At 39.8% G+C, this 14,132-nt stretch overlaps 1 protein-coding gene across 1 annotated transcript in view; it reads right to left on the bottom strand.

Moving 5' to 3' along the window:
* ANKRD66 (ankyrin repeat domain 66) overlaps positions 1–14,132 on the bottom strand; it is a 38,974-nt gene that overhangs the window by 2,340 nt on the left and 22,502 nt on the right. The window contains exons 3-6 of the mRNA XM_032140311.2: positions 10,108–10,336; positions 7,127–7,210; positions 4,939–5,113; positions 3,123–3,351 (exon numbers count right to left, since the gene is read on the bottom strand). Of these exons, the coding sequence (XP_031996202.1) occupies positions 3,123–3,351; positions 4,939–5,113; positions 7,127–7,210; positions 10,108–10,176 (557 nt within the window). The 5' untranslated portion in view covers positions 10,177–10,336. The remainder of the gene's footprint in view (positions 1–3,122; positions 3,352–4,938; positions 5,114–7,126; positions 7,211–10,107; positions 10,337–14,132) is intronic.

Genomic DNA, 14,132 nt, shown 5'->3' with positions numbered 1-14,132 from the left:
AATAGCACTCCCCACTATTTGGAGGCAAGCACCCCTCCTGCATTTCAGTTATGCTGGGGTCATATTTCATGTTGATCCCTGGTCACTAGGGAGGGGCTGGGATTACTTAGAGAGAGTCAGTAGAGGGCAGCCAAGGGCAGGACCCTGAGGAATGTCAGCATTTAAAAGGCATGCAAGAATATATCATGAGATTTATTCTTAGAAAAAGCACATTTTAAAAGTCATAAGGAATTATCGGAGAAGTAGAAGAAAAACTAAAAGAGAATAGCATCAGATAAAACAAGGAAGAAGAGTTTCAGGAATATTAAATAGCGAATTAAGTGGAGGTAAGATGTGAATTGAGAAGAGGCAATTGATTTAGCGTGAGGAGCTCCCTAATGACTTGAGTGACAGCTGATTCAGTATGAGGATCGGGGAAGAAGTCTGAAGCGTGGGTGAGAGGTGAAGAAGTAAAGACAATTACATAGATTAGTTTCCTCAAATTTAATGTTTCAAAGAAGTACAACTATCATGATTAATACTGCTATATTATATGTTAAAGTTCCAAGGCTATATATGACTATCAAGTAATATCAGTAAGCATTCCTATCATAATATTCAAGCAAATGAAATAATATTGCCTTTTTGAGAGAAAAACGTATTTTGAAACTTTTACAAGCAGACATAAAGACAGTTGACATTTCCAAAAAGGCACACGTAGTTTATGAAAATCTATTACGTTCCCAATTTAGCACAAACTCAAAGCTGATCTAATTCTGATATGTAAAATGCACCTCTCTCCTCTGAATGAAAATGAAATAACAAACCCTTCCAACTAACAGACATTTAAAATCTACTCAATTTGATTGCTAACAAGTCAGAGGAAGGACATGTTGTCCTTCCCCAAGATTTTAGGACCTAATGTTTACCATGATCTTAGATCTCGCAAATACAAACTACTAAAGAAGTCAAGTGTTTCTTGATTTATATAGAGTCAAAATTCTATTCCACTGGGGAGAAGAAAGAGAGGGTAGTTGTTTAATGGGTGTGGAGTTTCAGTTTTACAAGATGAAAAAGTTCTGGAGGTCTGTTTCACAACAATGTAAATGTACATAACACTGATGAACTGTACACTTTAGAAACAGTTAATATGGTAAATTTTATGTTATGAGTTTTTCATCATAATAAAATACAGAAAACTATTCAAAAATTCTATTTTTTACACAAATTATTACTATAAAACATGTTAGACACTCTGAGAGGATAAGTGCTTTTCCTTTTGGATTAAAAAAGTAGATTAGCTTTCAAGTTGCTTAGAAGTGTAGGGAAGAAGAAAGACACAACGGAATTCAGAAGGGCCTCTAACTTTTGTTTGTTTGATAATACCTATTTGAACATGTTCACAGTCCAAAAAGAAGTCAAGGGAAAGGAAAAAACACTAAAAATACAGGAGAAACCGTAAAGATGTAACAAAGAACACACGAATAATGAATGGCCTTCTAGAAGACATAAAGGATTAGATCAAGAGTCTATATGGAGGGGTAATACTTTATAAAGGAGGGACAGGACGGCAAGAAGGAGCTGATGTAAATGTACATAAAATATGCAGGTGTGAGAGTTGAAAAATGTGTAACCCATGGCTTCAATATTTTTTCTAAAGTATAAGGCATATCTCTGAAAGACAGGCTGAGGTGTGATGTGGCTTTGGAATTGCCAGTGAGGGAGTAGGATAGGAACAGATAGCCAAGCTGCTCTGAGGGCTCAGATAAAAGTGGAAATATTCAAACTGCTGGTGATACCCATATATTGATATGTGGGATTTTCTCTAGCTGAACAAGCATAAACGTGGGGAAGACAGAGATTCATCTAAGGTTGGGAATTCTGGGTTATATGCTGGGTTGAGAATTAATAGCAGGAATAGCGGGAAGAGAGTGGAAGAATGAAGTGTATTATGGTATGCGTATGGTAGAGGAAATTTAGTGAGACCTTCAGGAAGGTGATAGATTAGGAGAAAAAGGAGAAGTTGAATGACAAGAGATCTTGATGAATTCAAGACCTGGTGATAATGCAGGAACTGATAAAGTGAAGAGAGCTATGGTCACATTGTGGTATGTTAGGATTTTAAAAAGTTCAGAGAACAATGTCTGCTGATGCTGAGGTCCACAGAGGATGGAGATCATTGAATGTAGGGGATGATGGATGAAATTGGAGAAAAGTGAATCTGTGAGTCAGGACTCAAGGTTCTGCCTCTTTACTCCCCAAAGCATCTCAATTGTGATATTGGATATTTTTAATGTAAGACATTACCTTTAAGAGAATGTCTCTTGGGTTACTTCTATAGATAACTAATCTCATCATAGGCAAAATTTTCACTTGTTCAACTTTCTGAAGATAACTGCACTTTCAGGTTCTTCGGAGGGCACCCCATCACGAACTGCCCCTGTAGATGGCATTGCTGTCTGTATCATTTGGTTTCCAAGCAACGATGCCCTCACTCCGATACTCTACTTTCTCTTGTATGAATTGCTTGTCGAAGTAATCAAATTCTAAGTTTCCAAATTTTGTTCCATCCCTCTCAGAACTATAACTGTTATGCAAATTATTGGTGCTTAATTACGTTTGAATGCTTGGCTGAGAGAAAAAAATAAACAGGTGCTAGGTAAGTTCTTTGTGTGTAAATAGGGCATTCACAGATGAACACAGAAGTTTTAAAAGATAGGAGGGTACTGAAAAATGGAAGTCTAATTCACCTGCCTCATTTTAAATATGAGAAAACTGAGGGTCGGGAAGCTGCCTTGACTTGCACAAGGTCACACAGCCAATTTGGATGCCTTTCAGAAAGCTGAAGGTCATGATTCTTGCACCATGTCCCATCTTCAAACTTGGTATTCCAATTCTCTTATCTGAGATAATTTTTGTATAATCAAAACAATATGTCAATATAGTTTTGACCCCTAAACTAGTCTTTTAAGTGAAACATTAATAAAAGTAACTCAACTAAAAAAATCAATAAAAATAATAGTCCGTTGGCTGGATTTCCTCATTTCATTTTCATTGACCTGAGACCACAGAATCAGCCAAGATCTTGATCACAGACTCCTGTTCCTCTGCTCCTTCTATAGGTGGAAAAAAAATAAACTTACTTTTCCAGAAATGCCACACAGGCTTTCTGTCCATAGATCTGTGCAATCCTCTTTGGTGTGTCTCCAAAGAAGTCGGGGGCGTCGATGGCAGCATGCAATACATGGAGAGTTTTGAGTACATTCAGATGGCCTGATTCTGCTGCAAAATGAGCTGGGGTCCAGCCCACACTAGTAACCAGGCAGGGCCTGGCTCCATATTCTATCAGGAGCCGTATCACCTCCATTTGCCCTTAGATGTACCAAGAAGAAACAGGATGAGGTTAGGATAAAGATGTCCCAAGTGGCCTGAGGCCAGAGCCAGCCTAGGTAACACAATAGAAGGGGAAACTTTGCCTTTGAGGAGCCTCCAGTTTCCTATTATCATCCCCTCTTCCCTTTTCCCTCTTCTCACCAGGGACTCAGTGCCCTACCTCACCCCATGAACCTTGTTCCCACCCAGGGCCTGAGCCCTGCAAGCCTTCCCTGTCCTCATTCCAAGACATTCCCCTCCCCTGTGCATTGCCACAGGCCTTGCCCAGGAATCTTGCTTTCTCTCCCAAGCCACACGATACCTGCCTATTGGTAAGGCCCACTGTGCTTCTGACAGTCTCAACACTGAGCCAAAACCAAATATTTTAAGTCCTATTTACGTGATAAATAGCATGGGTTAAGAGCACAGGCTTTCTAGTTGATAGATGTGATTTCATACCCTGACAATCCCACTTGCTAACAAGTGGCACCTCAGACAAGAAACAAATATCTGAGGCCAATTTCCTCATTCGCAAATTAAGGATATCACTGAATTCTTGTAGAGTGCAGGTGAAATCACAGACATGAAGTACACAGTGCCCAGCACATAGCAAATCTTCACTAAAAGGTGTTTCGCTATAGCTACCATCACTGTGTACTTAGATTTTCTCAAAAATATCCCAACTAATTTCTCTGCAGCCAGTCTTGCTTCTTGTCAACCCATTCTCCACACAAGAATCACAATAAATGTTTAAAAAGCAAAGTTGATCATAACACTTTCTTACTTAACATTCTTTAATGGCCTTTTATTGCCAAAGCCTTTGAGAGGCCCATTGCCTGAGTTTTTGCCACTATCTTCCTCTAATTCTGTAACTGAGCTATGTAAGGCGTGAGGGATTCAATGAGGAATGAAGCAAAGTCCCTATCCTTCTTTGTGATGCTCTATTCCTGTTAGAGGTTGAGAGGGCAAAGGACTAATATTAACTGAGAGCAGACTATAAGATAGGCACTGTGCACTCATTATTTTACTGAATTCCCATCACAAGGCTCCAAGGTGGCATTCCTGCACACGTTATTTAGAGATCAGGCCCAGAGACATCGAATAACTTGCTTAAGATGCTACAACTAGTAAGCAGTGACATCAGGATTAAAATGTTCCATCTGGGGCCAGGCGTGGTGGCTCACACCTGTAATCCCAGCACTTTGGGAGACTGAGGTGGGCGGATCACTGGAGGTCAGGAGTTCAAGACCAGCCTGGCCAACATGGAGAAACAACTTCTCCATTAAAAATACAAAAATCCACTAGTTGTGGTGGCACACACCTGTAATCCCAGCTACTTGGTAAGCTGAGGCAGGAGAATCGCTTGAACCCAGGAGGTGGAGGTTTTAGTGAGCTGAGATTGTGCCACTGCACTCCAGCCTGGATGACAGGCGAGACTCTGTCTCAAAAAAAAGAAAAAAAATGAAATGAAGTTTCCATCTGGCGCTAAAGAAATGTTTGTTCCACTCCCCCACATAGCCTACTGATTGATAGCCTCATGAATGGTGGACTCAAAAGGGCAGATCTACCTAAGCATTGCCCACTCACCTTTGATTGCAGCCCAGTGAAGTGGGGTCCGGTCATTCCAGTCTACATCTTTGTAGTTTGGGTCACAGAGACCTTTCTTCAAAATCTTCTTCACTAAGCTGTAGTCTCCTGCAGCCACAGCTTGGTGAAGCTTGGTCATGTATGACATTTTGGCCAATTCCATGACAGAAAACAACTGTGGGAGAGACATGCCACTTAGGAAATTCTATGTAACCCTTTATTCCTAGCGAGTAATCCTATAGACTACTGTATCATTTATTTCCTTTCCTGCCGCATGCATTTGCCTCTCAGTTTGCCTCATGTGTGTGGCGTGAGTTTGTACTTAGACCTTAGCTCCTGTGGATAGTGCCTGCCTGTCTCCTACCCTAAAACTATTGGTGGCTCCCACTGCACACAGAATTATGTCTAAACTTACGGGCTGATACAATGCTACCTGGCCTCAAACTATCCTCCAGTGCTATTTCCTACTCCTACTTCAGAGTTCTAGTAGTGTTCCCTTACATTAGTAAGTAAGTTAGGAAGTGAGAATTACATGTAATTCTGTGCCTTATCTTTCTTATCTATAGAATGGATATAATCTGCCAGGGTTGTTGTAAGGATAAATGTCAATTTGCAAAAAAAAATTATATTGGATACAGAGCAGGTAATCCATGAAAATTAAATAGCATTAATGTTGTTACACCCATTGAGATGGACACGCAATCACACAAATAAATACCTAAAAATTGTTATTAATGTTATGCCATAAACTAGCAGTTCTCAAACTATAGTCTATAGACCCTCAGAAATCCCTGGAGTGCTTTCAGGGGCTGTGTGAAGTCAAAGCTGTTTTCATTATATTGAAATATTATTAGCCTTGTTACACTGTGTTGACAATTGTTCTGATAGCTCAAAAGCAATAGTGTAGAAAACTGCTGGTACCTTAGCATGAAGCAAGGCAATGACACCAAACTGGACCTGGAATCATGCCATTTACCACACACTCAGAGTAAATTTTAAAAAGCCAGTTACATAGGAACATCCTAAATGAAACAATAAGAATTATTTTTATTAAATCTTTATCTTTGATTACATGACTAAATAAATGTGTTTTTAGAATATCATACAATGAAATGTGTGAATGTTTAGAAAATATTTATCACCCTAAAGACCAATATTTTCATGACAAGGAAAGGATGTTACAAAATCATGCATAGATAAAGAGATCCATTTGGTAGACCAATGGATTTTAATAAAACCATATAGAAAGTGCATTGATATCATTTCAGATTGCACATTGCAACTAACCTTTAAGACACTACAACTTACCCAATTTTGTTGTAGTATCAAACAATATCCACAATTACCTGAAAATATTCCTCCCTTTTCCAACTTTATATATATATAATATATATGTGTATATGTACACACATATATGTATATATAATATACATGTGTATATGTGTATATGTACACACATATATGTATATATAATATACATGTGTATATGTGTACGTGTGTATATAATATATATAATTATATATTATATATACATGTGTATGTATATGTGTATGTATATATATATCATGCACATATATGTATATATATATTATATATACGTGTGTGTGTGTGTGTGTGTATAACCAGATTTGCTTTATATACTTTAACCAAAACAACAAACTGAATGCAGAAGCAGATACAAGAATCCAGCTGTCTTCTATTAAGTCAGATATTAAAGAGATTGAGCAGGGGAGAGTAAACCTATGTGACTAGTCACATTTGTTTTGCAAAATATATTTATTTTCATAAAATGTCATTTATATTATAGCATAATAAGTGTACTACAGTTTTTTAAATGAACTAATCAATATTTAAAAGTTTTCTCAGTTTTAATTTCCAGTAGAATAAATTGACAGCTATAACCCACATAAACAAAAGCTCTCTGGGGTTCTCAATAATTTTTAAGAGTAGAAAGAAGCTCTGAGAACAAAAAGGTTGAGAGCTGCTGACGTAAACAAGGAGCTGAGATAGAAAACAAGAGTGGAGAGAGTGCCACTTGAGATGGGGCCATTGGGAATGTCTCTGATCTCAAGATTTAAGTTGGGATCATAAGAAGGAGCTGGAGTCAACTTCACTAACTGTGACCAGCAGCAGCAGCCCCTGGGAACTTGTTAGAAATGCAAATTATTGTGCTCAGCCCCAGACTTACAGAATCTGAAACTCTGGGCGGGGGTCCGGCCATCTTTGTTGTGGTAAGCCCTCCAGGTGAATGCTTTGAAATGTGAGAACAGCCCTGGAGGGAGAGAAAGAAAAGTAAATGTAATTAAAATGCAATGCCCTAAATGCCCAGAGGACAGAGAGAAAGAGCCATTCACAAAGACCTGAAAGTAAAAGGAGCTTTCTCTAAAAGTGGCCTAAGCTGGGTCCTGATGTGATGGGTCAGAGACACATTGGCGACTGATGGAGGTGGAGGATCCCCAGCTGAAAGACAGCGTGTATGTGGCCGGAGTCACACACTGCAAAGGGCAAGTAGTTCCTAATGTGTAAACCAAGAGTCAATAAACTTTTTCTGTAAAGAACCAGATAGTAATTTTTATGCCAAGAGGAAAAACAAAAAAGAGGGGAAAAAAAGAGAAGCAAAAATTATGCCAAGAGTCTATTATATATATGTAAGAAAGAAAAGTCCCGCTCCACCCTGCCCCCGTTGCCTGGGGTGGATCTTTCTACCCTCTTTGTACCCTGGAGCCCTCAGCTGCAGATATTCTTAGGGGAAGGTGGACAAGCCTGAGGGGGAAGGGCCTGGTCGGCGAGATGGTCAGTTTCACTCTGCCCTAGTGATGCTCAGATCCCAGTGAGCTTTCTCTCCTCCTAGAGGGGTCATCTCCAGTTGATTGGCAGGAGACACGGAGGCTCATGGAGCCACCAACTCCCATACTGAGATTCCACTGCTCAGTCCCAGCAGTTGCCACCAGCAGAGTCCCCATTGTGTAGGTGGTGACCAGCAGGGCCTGGGCAGTGGCCAGGCACAGCTGTGGGCCGCTGAGGGGGCAGCAGGGGCAGAGGGCATTGCCTGGGCTTGCTCTGGGAATCTCACTGTGCTATCCCATGGAGGTTCAACACCTTAAATGGTGACCACGGGCCTACGAAAGCGGGGTGAGCCAGATTTGGCCTGTAGACCATAGCGTGCTAACCTCTGATGTATGCAAATCATTAGAGATCTTGTTAAAATGCAGATTCTGATTTAGTAGGTCTGGAACCTGGCCTGAGATTCTGCATTTGTAACAAGTTCTCACAACGGTACTAGCTCACTTACCACACTCTGAGTAGCAATATCTCTGTGGCTGAAAAGTAAGGTATAGACTGGCAGGAGGCAAAATTGGAGAGCTGAGGAGGGAGTAAGGATGTGGCAGCTGTTCTCAACTGAGGGGCTACATGAGAATCAGCAGTGGATTTTTAAAAATACAGATGCCTGGGCCTCAGTCCAAGAGGAATCAGAATCTTTGGGTGTGCAGGACAAGGATTGGGCATGTTTTGTGAAGTAGATGCTCTGTACATACTATGTTAGGTAAGAGAGAAGATGGCACAGACTGCATTTTACTTTCAAAATTCATTTTAATAGAAATCCCTTACACTGGAGTGTTTGATCAATGACAAAATAGTAAACAAAAATGCTAGAGTGTTTCTAATCTGAGGGTGCCACTAAAATAAAACCATTTTTTAAATCAGTATCTAGAAGTCTTTCACTTGCCTTTCATAGAGGCCTTTAAGCAGGTTTACATTTCAACCAACCCCATTTGTCCCACATTTGAGTTCATGCCAAGATTCCATAACTTTCCATGGGTGAGTTGCAATTCAAGTGGAAGCATTGGGCAGCAAAATTTATTTCCAGAGAAATGGAAAAGCTGATTCTAAAAAAATCATATGGAAATGCAAGGGACCCAGAAGAACAAAAACAATCTTGAAAGAGAACAAAGTTAGAGGACTCACACTTTCTGATTCCAATAAGTATGCCAGGACAATTCAGTGACAACATAATAGTCTTTTCAATAAATGATGCTGAGACAACTGGATATCTACAGGTAAAAGAATGAAGTTGGTCCTCTCCCTCACAGAGATTTATTCCTGTGTTTTCCTCTAAGAGTTTTATAGTTTTAAGTCTTACTTTTAAGTCTGTGATCCGTTTTGAGTTAATTTTTATACATGACAACAATTGCCACAAAACAATTGAACATAAATATAAGGGTTTTTTTCTAGACTCTCAGTTCTACTCCATTGCCCTAAATATCTATCTTCATGCTAGTACTACACAGTCCTGATTACTGTAAGTTTGTAGTAAGTTTTGAAATGGGAAAGTCTGAGTATTCCAATGAGCTACATACCCAAGAGAAGAAAAACATATATCCATATAAACATTTGTACATGAATGTTCATAGAAGCATTATTTATAAGAGGCAAAAGTGGAAACATCCCAAAGGTTCATCAATAGATGAACAGATACACAAAATGTGTAATATCCATATAAAGGATTCTTATTTGGCAATAAAAAGGAATGAAGTACTGATACATACTTTATGGATGAACCCTGAAACATGCTAAGTGAAAGAAGCCAGTTACAGAAGACCACATATTGTATACCTCCATGTATGTGGAATGCCCAGAATAAGCAAATCTAGATAGTTAAAATGTAGACTATAGGCAGCCTAGGGCTGCGATGGAGGTTGGATGGGGAGTGACTGCTGATAAGTACAGGATTTCTTTTTGGGGTGATGAAATGTTCTTAAATTAGATTAGACACTTTCACAACTCCAAAAGGCCCAAAACCACCGAATTGTACGTTTGAAATGAATCCAATTTTATGGTATGTGAATTGTATCTTAACAAAGCTGCTTTACAAAAAACTATTAATTAGAAGCTTTCTACAAAACAAAAACAAACACAATTTGTTTGCAGAAAATATATACAATTCACTAGCTTAGCATTGACTACAGAAATTTATCAATTGGTTCCTTTAGCAACCAATCCTTGTGAATTTGGTTAAATGCACTTGATTTCCTATCTTTCTGGTAGAGGCACATCTACCATAAAGATAGGAAATCAAGTGCAAAGTAGTCAATAAATATCAGTTCTAATAAATGTGAGTGGTTTTTAGTAACTATAGTAAATAAGAAAGGGTAACTTAAAAACACTTACTGTCTTCTGTGAAATTTGAGGAGCTCTGTGCTGGCAGGCACTCCTAACCATCCGGAGTGTTGTGTCCATGCCATGGAAACTGACTCCTCCTTCTGCATGAAAGCCAGCCAGTCAACTTCAGCTTCCCTAGGTGTCTGGTGGGGTGGGATTGCCAGTCTGCTTCACACCCTAACTCTTCAGCAGTTCCAGCCATCTTTTTTAGTCCAAATGTGTTGGCCCTAAACAGGTTCTTTCAAATAGTATTGAATGCAAAAAATAAAAATAAAATAAAATTTAAAAAGCTGTGAATGATTGTCTGCCCACATAACACTGTGATGGAGGTAGGCTGCTTACAGACCACATAACCGTAAGAGATGTGAGACCTGTGGGGGAGTGGGGACAGTGTGGGCTCCTCACATTCAGAAGCAGCTGTCAGGTCTTGGGCAAGTTCCTTAACTTTAGAGAGGTTTTTTTTTCTTTTTTTTTTTTTCTCACCAATAACATGAAATTTTAACATCTTTTTTTGTATAGTGCTATTATATATGACTAGCTAAAATAATTTAGAAAACACTTGGCACAGGGTAGATGCTTTTACAAAAAAGAAGAAGAAGGAGGAGAAGGAGGAGCAGGAGGAGGAGAAGGAGAAGGAGGAGGAGAAGGAGAAGGGGAAGGAGAAGGAGAACCAAAGAAAAATTCCTAGGTGCTTTCGTTTTGCTTCCTCTTTTTACCCCTTGCTCTAAGCGAATATCTACCATATTGATGATGATGCTGGTCAAAAAGACCTATTTCTTCTTCCTCTCTTTCTACGTTTTCCCTGCCTTTTCCCTCTCTCCTTCCTTTTCTTTTTCCCTCTCTCTGAAGGGAGTTCCTCTCTCTCACTCTCTCTCTCTCTCTTACTCTCTTTCCCACCTCCCTCATTCTCCATCCATTTCTCTCCCTGCCTTTCTTCCCATATGTATTTAGTAAATGCCTTATATCTGTCAAGCACCACTGTACTGGGCCCTGTGAAGATCAAGATACTCATTGTTCCTGTCTTCCTTGAGCTTTTGGTCTAGATAAGAATAAACAAGAAAACAAATAAATGTACACAAGTAGACTCACAACCTGTACAAGTACCATGAACAAACTATACAATAGCAGAGAACACCAGGAAAGGAGTATGGGCAACTTAGGGGATGACATTTGAGGGTCTGAGGGGAGACCTGGCACAGCAGAAGAAATCAGGCATCTGAAGAGCTAGGAAGGTGACCTGGGAAGAGGGAGGGGAGGAGCTTGGCTTAGGTGAAGAATGAAGAAGAGGAGGATGCAGCTGGTTTATGGAGTGTGGGGCAAGTAGAAGATGAGATCATTCCCAGTCTACTAGGACATGGTAAGTAGTTCGGATTTTATTACAAGTATAATGAGTAGACATTGGAAGCACTTAAACAACGAAGAAGAATGTGCAGCTTTTATTTTCTTAAAAGACTGCTTTGACTATATTGTGGAGAATGGAGCAAAGGGAGACAAGATTGAAAGCAGGAAGATTGCTGAGGAGGCTACTGTGGAAGTCTAGACGAGAAAGGATGGTGACTTGGTGAACTGTGGCCATACAGATGAGAGAAGTGAGTGAAATTAAAAGTTTTTTAGGAGGGAACATTGACAGAAGTTGCCAATGGATTAGACATGAGTACTGGGGGGAAAGAAGGCATCAAGGATGATCCTCGGGTTTCTGGCTTGATGAACCTGGTGGAAGGTGGTGACATTGGTGGTAGGAGGTGACTAGGGTAGGGCCAGGTTTGGGTAAGGGAAGGACAGTATAAATGAAGTGTTCTGTTTCAATGTGTTAAGTTTGAGATACCTATGAGACACCCAAATATCAAGTAGGAATCCAGAGTTCTGTGACTTTGGGCTAAAGATACATATTCTGGAGTTATCAGCATATAGGTGACATTTAAAGATGTAAGAGTATATCAGATAATCTAAGGATAGCAAGTGCAGAGAGGAGACCCAAGCTCTGAGGCCCATAGATCTGGCAGCAAAGAATAATTAGCAAAGGGTATTAAGAAGCACCACTGAGAGGTAGGAGGGAAACCAGAAGAATTGAGTCTTACAGAAGCCAAGAGGAGAAGAGTGTGGTTAGAAGGAGTAGCTGTCAACCATGTAAAAGGGAGTAGAGTTTAATGTGTGTCTATCACAAGCCAGAAAGATGCACATGAGACCCCTTCCCCACCCTCAAAGAGCTCAGTGCCTCATCACCCTTTCTAAGATTTGTAACAGTTCTGGTTCAGCTTGATTTCATTGAACAAATACCTGATGAGTAACTAGTATGTGTTGATGCAAGGGTGCAGAAACAGAGGTCTTGCCCTCAAAGAGCTTGTAATAAGGGAAAGATGGTAAAAAGTTGCATGCATCTGGGGCCTCACCTTCTCTTACACCCTCTCACAGATTTCCTTCCCCTAATAACAGGTGTCCCACATCTAATTTCTTGACAAGCCATGAGCTGGCCAGAGAGTGAGGCAACCAAAGGGAGAGGCCCCCAGGATTTCCCCAGGATTTTCCACAAGTCAAGATTGAGTTACTTCCACTATACTAAAAGGAAGAAGAAGAATAAGAAGTGACAAAAAAAGGTGCAAAATATTGTAGTATGTTTTGAATAAAAAAGTAAAATTTTGACATAATACACAGGGCTATATAAAAATAAGTAAGGCCAAAATAAATCTTGATCTTATGAAAATATTAATTATTTGTTAACTACAAATAGTAGGGTCTGCTAACGTGACACTCAGTTTGTATGATACATGTTTCTCAGTGCTCTTAGTGTGCCTTTGTGACTGAATGAAGGTCAAAAGTCTACATTCAAGAGTCTCTCGCCTATCCTGCAATAGGTCACAGAGGCCACCTGGCGCAATATCTATGGGCCAGCCATTGATCTTTGGTCACATTGGCTCAAGCACTGGGACTAAAGTTTCTGGATAAGTGACTTCCATGAGACCTTTTTCCCATAGAATCAAAGTCATTTTTAGATCAGGAAGAAACTCTGGAAATAATGAATCCAAAACTCATTTTATAGGTGAGAATATTGAGAGCCATTGACATTAAATTATTTATTTAAACTAACACTGCTACTGTGTCTTAATTCATCTCTTACCACCTCCCCCACCCCAGCTAAGTTCAACATACAGAATAGATGCACAGCAACTGCACGTTAAGGGTTCAGTTCAGGGTTCAGGGTTGAGTTGGTATGGTCTGGGCAGCTCTGCCACCCATGAGCTGCTCACTCATGCTTGGGACACTGAGACTTGATTCTCTCCTACCTCCTTCCAATTCTAAAGAGGATGATAATAATAACAAAACCATATAGGCTTTGTTCTAAGTACTTTAAAACACATTAACAAGTTTATTTCTGTGGGGAAGTTACACTTATTATGCCTACTTTACAGAAGCAAAAGCAAAGGCACGTAGTAGTCAAGTTACTTCCTTAAGTTTACAAAGCTAGCTGTGGGACAGTTCTGGTAGTTTGGTTGCAAAATCCATGTTCTTATCTACTGTGCCACATATTGCCTCCTGTGGTGGAAGTCAAACTTACATGCAAAAGTTAATGAAGTTAAGACCTCTCCCTAGGAAATAACCCAGTTTCAACTGCATATGAAAGAGGCAACACAGTAAAGGGACGAAATGGTGACTTGGACAATGGGAATGGCAGGAAGGAAATGGAATATTTTTTAGATGGCTTTGTGCCTCAGGCATTGTTCTAAGTATTTTATGGATATTATCTCATCAATCCTAACACCAAGCCTGAAATACAGATAATTTGCAGGCAAAGAAACAGGCTCAGCTGCTCTGCCTATGGAGTAGTCATTCTTTTCTTTACTTCTCTCTTGAAAAAAATATAAAAGAAAGAAACTGAGGCTCAGAGAGCTTAAGCGTACTCAAATCAGGTCTCTGTATTTCTTGCATTTCGTGTTATGAGGATGACAGCTGATGAAACTTGGTGCCTGATGGCGCTACTACCAAAGCTCATACCTCAGGCAAGTTCTGGAGTTCCCTGCATCTGGGACTAGGAGGGT

Source organism: Hylobates moloch, unplaced genomic scaffold (genome assembly GCF_009828535.3).
Source record: "Hylobates moloch isolate HMO894 unplaced genomic scaffold, HMol_V3 SCAFFOLD_20, whole genome shotgun sequence".
Lineage (NCBI taxonomy): Eukaryota > Metazoa > Chordata > Mammalia > Primates > Hylobatidae > Hylobates > Hylobates moloch.
This window is presented reverse-complemented; position numbering and strand designations above follow the sequence as displayed.